This window comes from Ciona robusta, chromosome 10 (assembly GCF_009617815.1).
Source record: "Ciona robusta chromosome 10, ASM961781v2".
Classification (NCBI taxonomy): domain Eukaryota; kingdom Metazoa; phylum Chordata; class Ascidiacea; order Phlebobranchia; family Cionidae; genus Ciona; species Ciona robusta.
In genome coordinates this window covers 7,300,920-7,314,481 of record NC_143244.1, presented here as the reverse complement: position 1 = coordinate 7,314,481, position 13,562 = coordinate 7,300,920, and the positions used below count along the sequence as shown (strand labels likewise).

The 13,562-nt window shown below is 34.5% G+C and overlaps 2 protein-coding genes across 2 annotated transcripts; both read right to left on the bottom strand.

The window, feature by feature from the left end:
- Positions 1-3,284: 3,284 nt before the first annotated feature.
- Positions 3,285-11,727, bottom strand: LOC149730339 (uncharacterized). The gene is made up of 11 exons (XM_089887400.1): positions 11,070-11,727; positions 10,273-10,446; positions 8,421-8,584; positions 7,802-7,889; positions 7,217-7,362; positions 6,426-6,587; positions 5,564-6,044; positions 5,024-5,338; positions 4,581-4,746; positions 3,700-3,834; positions 3,285-3,468 (listed from the first exon to the last, which is right to left on the bottom strand). The coding sequence occupies exons 1-11, from the start codon at positions 11,725-11,727 to the stop codon at positions 3,387-3,389; spliced, it is 2,571 nt and encodes an 856-aa protein (XP_089743526.1). The 3' UTR covers positions 3,285-3,386.
- On the bottom strand, positions 11,708-13,166 carry LOC149730338 (very-long-chain 3-oxoacyl-CoA reductase-like). The gene has a single exon (XM_089887406.1). The coding sequence runs from the start codon at positions 13,164-13,166 to the stop codon at positions 12,246-12,248; it is 921 nt and encodes a 306-aa protein (XP_089743532.1). The 3' UTR covers positions 11,708-12,245.
- Positions 13,167-13,562: the final 396 nt, after the last annotated feature.

The window sequence follows — 13,562 nt, the reverse complement described above, 5'->3', positions numbered from 1 at the left end:
CATGTTTGTTTATAATCCTACCAGACAAAGGTTCCGTCCATGTCGCCTTCACCATACAGGGGTAACAAAACGCCGAAAAAGAGACAGGAACTCGCCATTAAGGGAAGAAAATGCGTTGTTTTTTGTTTACACGTTCCTGAAAAGAGCGGCGATATTATAAAGCAAAGCTCCCGCCACGCAAAGCAGAAAGGTCAAAGCTGTTTAAAGTCGAAAAAATCATTAAACAAACTTTTGGTTGGGTAATGTTTCGTAAACACTTCGCATGATTGAACAGCTTTTCACGAACCTGTTTATACAGTGTGGCTTAAGATGCAACTAATGCGCTGTAAATGAATACTGAAATAATATAGTAGGGTGGGGAAAGATGGGACATATTTCTATCCTTTGTTCTTGATCAATTCGGTAGTAAACAAAGAACATTCAGAGAAATATAAAACCGTTTCCTCACGACTCCCATTGACAGTTGTTTAAAACACGTTCAGGATATTTAGTCTTTATGTTCTAAGGGTGTCCCGTCTTACCCCACAGTACCATAGTAATGCATGAAATATGTTTAAATTATCGATAATTTAAGTTTTAAAATATAAAGTTGAGTGTTATTGAATATATGAGCATAGTAAGATTATTCATTACTAAGTTGTCGAATCTTTAATAAACTATATTTTTTACAATCCATGATGTTATTTGTTTTTAAAAGTAAATATTGCCGTAATTGGACTGAATAACAACTTGTTAAAATCGATACAAAAACTCAGATTGACCGCTGTGAATGTCAATTATTACAACAAACACTAATTAATTTGATAAATCACTCCAATTTAAGAATTAGGTAACAAATTTTATTTATTTTGATTCTGTGTACAGAAGTTGTGCAGAATCAGATGAACCAGTGTTTGAATCTTTTGATTTTGTTTATCAAATATACATTCCCCTAAAATTCCACACATTTCATGTTTAAAGTTTACCATTAAAGTATAAAAATAAGTGAAAAAAAACTAAAAAAAAATAATAATTACCCACAAAGTAACATACTTGTAACTTGTAAACTGGCAGCACGAGGTGTATGAAACAGATAACCCGTGTTATAACAACTGTTGTTGCCGCCCATGCGACGATATATCGCAGGGTAAAAGCAAAAGTTGTAACTCAGGTGTTCTGTTATATAAACCTCGTGTCGGTTTACAAGTTACACCGTTTGTGGGTGTTTGTTTATTTCTCTGTATGGGGAACATTTTGACACCCCATTAGTGAACACTGGGTAAAAGCAATAACCGTTAAGTGTCTTGCTCAACAACAAACATGCCTACGCTAATAGCGTTAGCCATTGTGCCGCGGGACCAATAAAACCACGCGGATATTTTTTTTACATTTTAGTTATTTTTAAAAGTCGAATAAATCAAATATCTAGCGCCACCATTTGATCACATACGATAATGTTAATTTTTTTAATCAAAAAATAAATATTGCGCAATACATTTATCTAGCGCTTCTAGCTTTAACCCAGAGTTTATGAGTTTAAAGCTGGTCGCCGCTACCATTCTACACATATGTTTTCCTAGGCAGACCAGTTAACGGCAATTGCTCCAATACAGTGATCACTGATGGGTTGTCTACATATTGCCAGAAATACATTAAACAAATTCCCTCAAAATAAAAAATCACTCACAAAATTGTATGCATGGTATTGGTAACTCGTAAGCGAGCACGAGGTGTGTATGAAACAGAACACCCGTGTTATAACGACCGTCGTTGCCCCAACACGCGAGGATAAACAAGTTACATTTATTCATGTATACATCAAATCTGATACCTGGCAGATATTTCTTCAGTGAATACGGGCTTGCATTAGCAGCCTACGGTTTAACCAACGCATGCTGCTATTACAAGTCTGTAATCACGTAGACCAATTAATGCAAAAGATTCGTTTTACAACTGCGAGTAGTCTGCAGTAGAGTCGGCGCGGTATATAAGCATGTTTATATACGGACTCTGGTGCACCTACACACCAGCAATGCCGATTCTTCATGTATACATATATAGTAGGTCGGGGGAGAATGGGACACCTTATCATTCTATTTTCTCGTCTCATTTAGTAGTAACCGAAGAACATACACAGAACTTCAAAGGCGTATTTTCATGACTTCCATAGACCGGTTTTAATTGTTTAAAACACGACCAGGATATTTGGATATCATGTGCTAAAGGTTTCCTATCTTCCCCCACCCTACTAAATTATTTATCATGCACACTCACTTCTATAATACAGAAAAAACATTTAAATGCAGATTCTAAAGCGTAAAGTATATACACTGATGTCAGTCTCGCAACGCAATAGTAGGCTATACCTCATTCTTTTACAAGATCGAATACTTCCCGCTTGCTTATATTTATAGCAATGTTAACTGACACGTCACACTTAAGGTGCTATGGCGCCAAAATTCCCAATTTAACAACGTCGGCAAACAGGATACAGGAAATCTTAGTTATTTGCTCTTCTCTGGTTGTCCGCAAAGTTCAAAAACATTTACGATATTTTAGAATTCCGACAAAGTAAATGTGTCCCATCTTCCCCTACTATAATCAGAAATAATTCGGCACAAGTCTTCTATATAAATGTAATTGCCTTTGAAGCTAAAACGCAACTTTGGGTTGTTAAGTTTCTGGCCAAGACAGATAAAGATTAAGCCAATTATTCCACAGAACAAGACAAAGTCTGTCTAGACTGTAGTGTATATGGATTATATTTAATTTTAATAACCAAGATGTGTTTGAATAAAGTCTATGAATTGAAGGTAATGGATTCGAAAGAGACTCTTGTTGTAATTGAATGAATGAATGTGCAATATTTATCTTCATGTGGCCGGAAAACGACAGTCGTTATAACACGGATGTTCTGTTTCATACACCTCGTGCCCGCTTACGAGCAGTAACTTTGTGGGTGATTGTTGTTGGGCATGGCTGACAGTTTGGACAACGCATTAGTTGCCACTGGTTTGGAGCAATTCCCGTTAAGTGTCTTGCCCAAGGACACATATGCCCACAATGGCAGCAGCGACGAGCCTTGAATCCATTACCTCTGGGTTACAAGCAGGCGCTGACCTTGGACAGTGAAAGCTAAATACAATTCAATACGCCAGTAACTCGAGCGCCGTGGCTCAGGCGCTAGCGGTAACCAAACGGTACTGAGTTCGATTCTCGACGCCGATATACTGATTAACGTATGTGTCCTTGGGCAAGCAAAGATAGGGTGCTACGAAAACGTAACAAAAATAAAGTCCAGCAGATTGTATAATAAAACAACATATAGCAATTTATTACGAAAACCAGGTAAACTTTTGCAAACAAAGTATAAAAAACTATGAAATACAACATGAGATGTTTGTGTGTTAGATTGGAACTTCCTCAAATTCTGATCCCAACATTAAAATCTCAGTTTGTGAGAACTGAGAATCCAAATAATGACAAAATCTGGTGAAACAATTAATTTGTATTAAATTTTAAAGGAAAAACATGTATTTTTAGTAAAAAATCTAAATTAAAACAAACACATGTTATTTTTATAAAAATCTGTTTAAAATTATTGTGCCATGGTGCTACGAAAACGTAAAAATCAAAATCAAGATCAACCAATTGTATAATAAAATATATTTATTTTGCCTAAATAATATCGTCAGTCTTTAATTCAAACAGAAACAAAACCTGCGTGAGAATTTTGATCGCTTTTCATGTTCTGCTACCCTAGATATGCCTCGTAAAGCTGGCAAGTAGTCTGTGTAAATACCAGATCTTGATAAACCATCTTCATATAGTGTACATAAAACTTTCGAATAACGTCTGAAATTATAAGTTTTGAATCCATAAATTTAGTCCGATAACTAAGAATGAATAACGAACAAATATTTCAACGACAGTCAATATAACAGTGTTCCGTTTCATACACCTCGTGCCTGAAAACATAATCACCCACAAAGTTAAATACATGGTACCTCGTCATCGGGCACAAGGTGTATGAAACAGAACACTTGTGGTATAACGACTGTTGTTGCTCCCAGACGCGAGGATAAATAAGTTACATACGTGGTAACTCGAAAGCGGGCATAAGGTGTATGAAACAGAACACCCGTGTTATAACGTCTGTCGTTGCCCCGCCAAGTAGGGATAAATAAGTTACATACGTGGTAACTCGAAAGCGGGCATAAGGTGTATGAAACAGAACACCCCTGTTATAACGTCTGTCGTTGCCCCGCCAAGTAGGGATAAATAAGTTACATACATGGTAACTCGAAAGCGGGCATAAGGTGTATGAAACAGAACACCCGTGTTATAACGTCTGTCGTTGCCCCGCCAAGTAGGGATAAATAAGTTACATACGTGGTAACTCGAAAGCGGGCATAAGGTGTATGAAACAGAACACCCCTGTTATAACGTCTGTCGTTGCCCCGCCAAGTAGGGATAAATAAGTTACATACATGGTAACTCGAAAGCGGGCATAAGGTGTATGAAACAGAACACCCCTGTTATAACGTCTGTCGTTGCCGCCAAGTAGGGATAATACAAGTTACATTCATTATTGAACTTACTTTGTAAAATATGCAGGAGATTGCTGATAAGTGAACTCAGCAGGTGTTGACGAAGTTTGTAACTCGTGTATCTGAGACATAGCTTTATGCAATCCACCAACTTGTAATGCTGCCCGCATCTCATATTGTCTGTTCAATGTTGCATATCTGACATCATCAGTTTGATCTGGGGATTTAGAAAAACAGATTTAATATTACTTAAGAAGAAAAGTTAGGGGTTTAAAATCTATGCAAAAGCCAATAACATAAACTTGTTATTTATCTCTTTGAAATAGAGAACAATCAGACTATAAAAAAAATTGGGAAAAGATAATCACCTACAAAGTTACATACGCATTTCGTAAGCGGGCACAAGGTGTATGAAACAGAACACCTGTGTTAAAATGAGTGTGGTTTCCCTCCATAAAATAAATTACATTCACTCTGGCACAAACTGAACGCACCTGTTTCGTCGCTGACACCATCTTTTAACTTTCTGTTATTTAAGACAGAACACAAAACATCTGATTGTTGTAACTGGTCACACAGTGTAACAATATCAAGGTATTCACATATACTGTGCAAATCACTTAAATCTGTGGCTAAATTTTGAGGATCTTTTTCATTTTTCTCAGAATTTATTTTTTCTTTTGATTCTCTTCCATCAGTAACTGCTGACACTGAACCAGCTGTTACTTTTGATGATTTCACTCCCTTATAGGCAAGTGAAACAAGATCATAGTCTATGTCATCGTACAAAGCAGGTAATGGGTTTGAACCTTAAAATAAAAAACACAAATTTAAATGATTCGTTTGTTAAAAAAATTAAAAAAAATGGAATGCCTATATATTATATTTGTCAGACATTTTACTTTTGTTTAATCTCTAAATCTTGTATTTTTGTTATAAATATAAACACCCATGTTATAACAACTGTCGTTTTCCGGCATGCGATAATAAAGCATTCATGCAAGTAAAGAGACAAATAAAAAGCCGTCACTTACAATGAGGTACATGGATCTTTAGTCTGCAATTACTTGGTGGAGAATAAATTCGCTGCAATTGATGATAATTCATTGAAATATAACAAGGCAGATAATGCTGGTAGCAATGAGACATAATATCTTCAACACAACTGATAGAAACTTCATCCAAATTTGATAATTTAAACAAGCATTCTTGAAAACTTGAACAAGATGTTTTTGCTAATTTTTCTGATATTCCTAACACTTTACTAAACATGTTAATAGGTTCTGTATTATTTTTAACTGATTTCTGTCTTTTGCGTTTCGCTTTACGTGATTTGCTGCCCTGTCCTGCATTAGAAGTGAAATTGTTTGTTGAAAAACTCGTCCAAAATTGCATTGAATTGATACAGCTTCTAGGGTCGTGGTTTAATGTTGTAACAACAGCTTTCAAATCATCGTTATTTAGTGACAAAGATTCAGCTTTCGCAATAGTTTGAAGTGTGTCGCAAATGTCCTTCTGAAAAAAAAGTTAAGAATATTAATGAAACAAATTCAAACTTTTATTTTAAAATTTTGCACAATTTTTTTTAATTTTTTACAAAATCATTTGCATTAAAATTAAAAATATTTGGAATCTTTTAAATGCGGTTAAGTTAAAACATTTCAAACAAAGGAAAAAAGGTGACGGCTTTTTTTACACCGTTATATATGTTTACAATTTATCAGTTCTTAACAAAAAAACTGTTAATATCCTTTCGTTCTTTAAATAACATGATCTTTGCTAGGCTTATGGTTTACGAAGAGATACATAAACATTATGTTATGTTATCACACTGGTTTGTGTGCTACACTCGCTAAACAATAAGCGGCATAGTTTCACCAATAGTTCTCATCTTACTGTTTTAGGTTTCTTAAGTTTCACAACCAAACATTTCTCCAACACAGAAGGTTCTACAGCTGATGTTGAATCAGCCGTCAACACTATAGGACGTTTACTTGTGTTCATTAAGGAACAAACTGATGACCAAAAACCTTTGTCTGTGTCAAGCACGGCATCAACCTGTAAAAAAATTGCAAATCAAACAGTAACCCAGTTAAAGACTTTACATTTTCATATAGCCTGGTTCTATATTGCCAAAATGAGGTAAAGGCTAAACCTGGATTAAATCCCAGGACCGATGATAAGCCACCCTGCGGAACCTTAATCACATAAAATAGACATAACTAAAACGCAGTAACACTCATAATCATCAAACATATTATGCCATGCTGTAGGACCTCACCAATATAGAATAGAATATAACTTAATGTTGTAATGTAACTTACTTTATCCTCACGTAGCCGGAAAACGACAGTCGTTATCACACGGGTTTAACACCTCGTGCCAGCTTACGAGTTACCATGTATGTTACTTTGTGGGTGATTATTTTTTTTGGATTTTTTCATTTTTTTTTATGTATATGGCTGATAATTTGGACAACCCATTAGTGACCACTGGGTTGGAACAATTGTCGTTAAGTGTCTTGCCCAAGAACACATACGCCCACAATGGTATCAACGTCTAGCCTTGAACCCATAACCTCTGGGTTACAGGCAGGCGTGCTATCCACTATACCACGGCGCCGGGTAATGTTAAATACTATGACTATGGAGTTTCATAGAATAAAGAATTGTTAAGTCACTTTTTACCTCATCCAGGAATATTAAAGAGTTTTTATCTTTATCCATGTGTGTTTCTGTTATACAACTTGTGGTGCTTTCTTTGGTTTTTTTAATAAAAAAATTTGTAAGTTGATTTCTGGCTTCAGATTTTCCTTTGTTTAGTTGACTATTACCTGGTAATGTAAAGTTATAAGTTAATGAATACCATTAAGCATATAGGAGTGCTATGTAGAATATTTACCAAAGTATAACTTTATTATCTCTCTTCAATAATAATGTAGAACTTTAAAAAAAATGTTTTTAATTTTTGGCAGAAACAGTTTGTGAAGAAGTAAATGTGAAAGTAAAATATCAAGTAACAGAAATTATCGGCAAAACTACGATTATTACAAGAAAAAAAACAATAAACAACCATTAACATAAAATGTATTTACATGTGTAATGTATATTAAAAATTGTATCAGCTGAACCCAACATACAGCGAGTTAGAGTAATGTTCAACTAACTAACTAAAAATATTCTACTGTTGGAATAGAAATGTGCAAAAGTATTTAAAAACATAGCTATAATTATAGACAAAGATGTAAATGCAATTTTTCTTAAGATATTAACCTGACACTAGATACGACTGAGTTGCTTCTTGAAACTTTGTCATCACTTGTTTGGAACTTCGATCGTTTGACGCGTTTAGTTCAAGAATCTGTGATGGAATTGAATCAATGAAGGACACAGATCTCGTAAAGAATTTAATTTACTTTACTTTACAATCGCATGGAGGAATTATAGCATGGGTGTTCTACATAGGCACCTAACTTTTGGAAATTGAAAAGTCAGAGTACCAATAAATTTTTTATGTGTAACTTTATTTAATAGATGTCACATTTTTAACTTTTAATAAGGGAATCCGCTGAGCTTTAAAGTGGATTTTTCCAACTTAAAACCCTGAGAGTAGATCCTTTAAATTGTTTCAACCTTGAGAATTAAACCCAATATTAATAATTTAAATAGTTGACCTTGAACCAGGTGACAAATGATTATAAATTCTTATTAAGTGGCTTCTAAAATCTATTAAAATTTACATAACAAGAAATGGACTCTTATGATGCATTTTCACTAACTGTTCTAACTTTCAGACTTAAAGCAAATATAAATATAGAATTTACCAGTGTTTCAAAACGGTTGATTTTACCAGGTGTTTCAGCCTTGAGATTTACAGCCAATATAAACCGACCTTGAATCCTGCTTGCTGTGCACAAACATGCAGAGCCGATGTTTTCCCACACCCAGCAGGACCTGTGATAAGGTAGGAGTTACATAGCGTGTTATCCTCTTCCCAATCTTCATCATCGGAGAGTTGGAAATCCTCATCGTCCGAGTATTTCAACTTCCCATTTTCTGGAAAAGAGAAAACACTCATAATCTTTGTCAAAGAATCTTTGATGAAAAACATTTTACAGGTTGTTTGCATCATAAACTACGTGCATGGAAAATTTTCTGGTTAAGTTTTAATATAAACATGACAGCATTAGGTAAGATACGACTTTCTTTTCACAGAAAACATGTACATTATATATTATATTATATTTTATACTATTTTGCACAATGCCTTTTTACTTTGTTAATAATCATACTGAAATTTTAATAATTTTCTAAACAGAGTATGCATAGTAAAATTCAAACTTTATAACTTTCTGTGGAGACTAATAGAACAGTTCGCTTTATTCCAATAAAATAGGTTAACCAGGGGCGTATCCAGGAATTTATAAAGGGGGGGGTCCGCAAGTTTTTGCTTAGAAAATGGATGCGTATAAAACGTAACGTGCTCGATAAAAACCCCCCCTGACTAGCATAAATAATAACGCACACGCTGGCGCAAATAGATGTGTTCCAGGGAGGCTATCTAATTTGCGCCGAAGGCGCAAAAAAAATTTTGCTTAAACCCCCACCTTTCTGCTGTAAAACCCCCCCGTTTTACAAACCTAATTAAATTTTTAAATTACCACGTACGTTGTCATGTTATTGGGTTACGACGGCGATGCTTATTTTGCGACGTAACAACAATTTATATGTGGTTAATTGCGTCATAATGTCCATTGACGCGTCCGTTATTAGCTACATCGTGGATGTAAAAAACACGTTAGAATTACGTTCCTTGTTCTTTTTGTGATAGTACCCAACTTTCTATACCTCAGTAAAAAGTCGCAATCGAGTTAAGTCTACTCACCGTGTGACACACAAACCTGTCTATCAACCCCGGCCGAAACTCGAATCCCACGTATTCAACCACGCATATTCGGATTCGATTGCATAATAAAAAATGCATCGAATAACGCCGAATTGATGGAATCCTGATTCGGCCCATCCCTAGTTTTTTACACGTGATTAAGCACCTTATACTAACCCCGGGTAAAAATATTAACACAAAAATAGTGGAACTTTAGATTAAAGAAAAAAAAAAACAATTTTACAAAAAAAAAAAAAAAATTTTTTTTAAAATAATATTCAAAGGGGGGGGGTCCGGACCCCCGTGACCCCCCCCTTGTATACGCCCCTGGTTTTAACCAGTAAAGAATAAATTGAATAAAAGTCAATACTATTGGAGATTCGTGGTACCATACTTTCGGACTTTGGACCCATGATACAAAGTTGTTCATTGTTTGCATATCTTTGTAACTATTAGTTGGTTTAAACTGTCAATTAAACATTACATATCAACCTAATAATGTGTGTACAAACTTTAATCTATTCTATATGGGTGGGGTCCGCAGTGTTCTGGGATTTAGGACAGGATTCGACAATTACTTAAACGAAGACTTAACTTTTATCACTATAACCAGCTTTAAACAATTTTTATCAAAAGCAATTTCATGTTAGAAACTTAGAATACAAGTGAATTGTTATGGTCTTTTTGGAACATATTAAATAGGCCTATATAATTTTACTTCACGTAATATATGCACAAGGACCATAAAAACCAAAACCAGACAATTTGTAATTTCTCCCTATATATAAATGCCTTAAAATTACCCATTTTATCATACCATACATTTCAATTCACTAAATATTTACAACAGGAAACTTACTTTTTTTATTCATTTGTTCCAGTTTCTTCGATTGCTTTAAAATATATCTTTTCTCTTTTTCTATTCGTTCTCTCCACTTTGCCAGCCAACTTGTAAGATTTCCCAACCCCTTCTCATTGCATGTGTATTCATCAGGTGTGGTTGGTTGATGTTTGTCACACCATGATACAACACCTGTACAATATGGATGTTTGAAAAGTAACACATTTATATATATATATATAATTATATATACATTGTATAGGCTAGACAGTAGGGTGGGGGAAGATGGGACATCTTTAGCACATGATATCCAAACATCCTGATCGTGTTTTATATACTTAACATCGGTATATGGGAGTCGTAGGGATAATTCTTTAAGTTTTATATGCTTCCCACCAAATTGGACGAGAAAATAGAATGGAAAGGTGTCCCATCTTTCCCCACCCTACTATATATTCTGTTACTTCTGCTACTAGGCATAATGTAAATAATATCTCAAAGGCTCATCTAGTATGAAAAAACTTTTTTTTTTTTTTCAAATTAAATGAGCTGTTGAAACATTATTTGTTATGTATACAGTTCATCCATGGCATATTTTATTCATTATTGTTTGGTACCCATCTTTATGCTTTTATAATTAGTATGCTACCTATGTAACTTATGTTTGCAATGTTTACTAATTAATACAGTGGAGAGAACTCCCAGTTAGGCCTGTCCGCCCTGCCACCCCAGGTTGTATGTGTATAGGCCTACTACATAATCTACGTTTAACTGATGTTCAAATCAATAACAGGAAAAAAGACATCTCTATTTACCTTGTTGTGCGGTGTTTAAGTTACTTGTATCAATTGTTGTTGTTGAACCAGATAATGGTTTAGCTGCATTGGAAGAAGCATTGCAGCAAATTACTTTATCTTTAACAGATACTTCATGTTTAGTTTTGTTTTGTTGCACTATTTGAACATTTCTAGCTTTTTTCTTGATAGTTTTACCGATTTTATCATTTGTAGTGGAAGTTTTATTTCCATTTGTTGCAGGCTTTATGTCAACTAAATCAGTGATACAAATGACATCGTTATCACTTTTTCTTCTCTTTTTCTTGTTTGGTGAATTAGAGCTGCGTATTTTCTTTCTTTTCCTGATTGTCTTTCTATCAGTACAAGCAACACTTTCTATCACATCAACTTCTTTCACAACATCTTCACTTTTATATTTACAAATCACTTTTTCCTCCAAAAAATCCTCGAATGATATTACATCAGGTGTTTTATTCACTAAGCATTTTGTTAAGTCTGCATTAGTTGGTTGTGGATTAACATTCTTGGCTTTTCTTTTTTTCTTATCGGTGGACAAGGACTTTAATTTTAAATTCTTTTTTCCGATACGACCATTATTAAGAAGTTCTTCTGTGCAATTTTTCTTAACAACAAAGCTGTCCATATCTAAATACAGATCTAAAATTAAATGTATCATCAAACTGAATTAAAAGTTACCAAATATTTATGAACATTTACAATGGCATTGTATATAAACACAAGCACAGCATGTAGAAGTAGCATAGGATTAAGTACCCCATAAATAAGTCAATTTAGGAAACTACATTTGTGGCTGCTTTTAGGATTATCAATCCAATATAACAATAAACATTATGAATAAAGCACAAAGTACATTGCTTAAACTTATAACCAGTGGCGCAGCCAGAAAAAAAATAAGGGGGGGGTATTAATTAAAAAATTGTTTTAAAAAAAAAAAATGTTTCATTGGTTTAAAAGAGGGGGGTCACGACCCCCGGAACCCCCCCTGGCCACTGCTTATAACAAATTATTTTACTCTTGCTAGGATACACTGAAAAATAATGCAACACGAACTTACTACTGTAAAGCACAAATTAATAATAGGCCTGGTTCGAATTAGAACGGCCTAAACATGTTACATGTAACTTAGATTTATCTAATGTGAATGCAACATAATCAACATCTGGGCAATTATTTTTAGGATGACTTAGTTGCCTTTGCTCTCTTTTTAAGAGCATGAGCACGAACGCCATAGTTCATTTTAGCAGCAACAAACATTCGAATGTATTCTGGTGCTAGGGACATCAGCATGGCTTGTAGAGCATGGGACAGACATCCAAATGTACGACGGGATCGGCCAATAGTTTTAAGAGTTGAAGCTACATAACTATCAGGGGTGGGGACAAAAAAACTGGACTTTCTGATTTTTGATAATTTTGTGGTCACATAAAAAGGCATAACAGTTTGAATTGTTATTCCACTTTTGCTATATTCAAAGCCAAGAGCTTGAGAAAAACAGTCAACAAATAGTTTAGATGCGGAATATATTGTTAACAATGGAGTAGGCTGCAACGCGGCAGCAGAAGAAACATTTAAAATGATTCCTTTACGCTTTTTAAGCATGGCTGGCATAACTACTTCTGTCATGCCTAGAACAGATGTTACATTGATAGCCATAGTGGATTTCATGAAACTAGTTAGACCAGTAACACTCATTAATTCTTCAGGAAAATCATAAGAAATTCCAACATTATTAACCAAAAGTCCAATGTCCAACCCCGAAATTTCTTTTCCTATGTTTTCATAAATATCAGATGATGAAAAATCTGCTTGAATTGTTCTTGTTTCAACTTGATACTTTGATTCTATTTCAGCAGCGACATTTTTTAGCTTTTCAGGATTTCTGCTGATCAAAACAATATTTTGTCCTTTCTTTGCCAAATTTTCAGCAAAGGCACGGCCTATACCATCCGTTGCCCCGGTAACCACTGACCAATCTCCATAACGTTTAAGATTAGGGCATGAACCAAGTACATAAACATAAAATAAATGGAACAGTTGCAAGCATATCTTGACAGCAATGAATCCAACCAATATTTTACCACAAAGTTCTATCATTTTGCTCAGTACAAAGTTGTTTTTCCACAAAGTATTTATAAAAACAGCGTCTGTAAGTAAAATGCCCAATGTTAATTTAATCCTCGCGTGGCCGGAAAACGACAGTCGTTATAACACGGTAGTTTACTTATAAGACTGACTGATAACGTAATAACAATTACTACTGTTAAATTAGCTTAAAAATAAAACGCTAGAAAATGTATCTTAAAGTTAAATTCTTATCTGTCGTCCTTTTGATTAATAATAATAGAACGTTTCGTTGTTTGTACGGTCGGTTTATCATACACGCAATGCGAATTTTCACTTCTGTTCTAACCACAGTCAAAACAAGATTGCGCACTTTCGCTTTTAAATTTTAGCAATTTAATAGGAAAATGTTTAATTCTAATAAATCTA

Bases quoted from the DNA above. Each gene is read 5' to 3' on its own strand.
- LOC149730338 (XM_089887406.1), bottom strand. From the start codon at position 13,166: ATGATAGAACTTTGTGGTAAAATATTGGTTGGATTCATTGCTGTCAAG.
- LOC149730339 (XM_089887400.1), bottom strand. From the start codon at position 11,727: ATGATACATTTAATTTTAGATCTGTATTTAGATATGGACAGCTTTGTT. The intron at 10,447-11,069 runs GTAAATAGAGAT...CATATTGTACAG, and splicing joins CTTAAACACCGCACAACAAG to GTGTTGTATCATGGTGTGAC. The intron at 7,363-7,801 runs GTTAATATCTTA...TTACATTACCAG, and splicing joins TCAGTCGTATCTAGTGTCAG to GTAATAGTCAACTAAACAAA.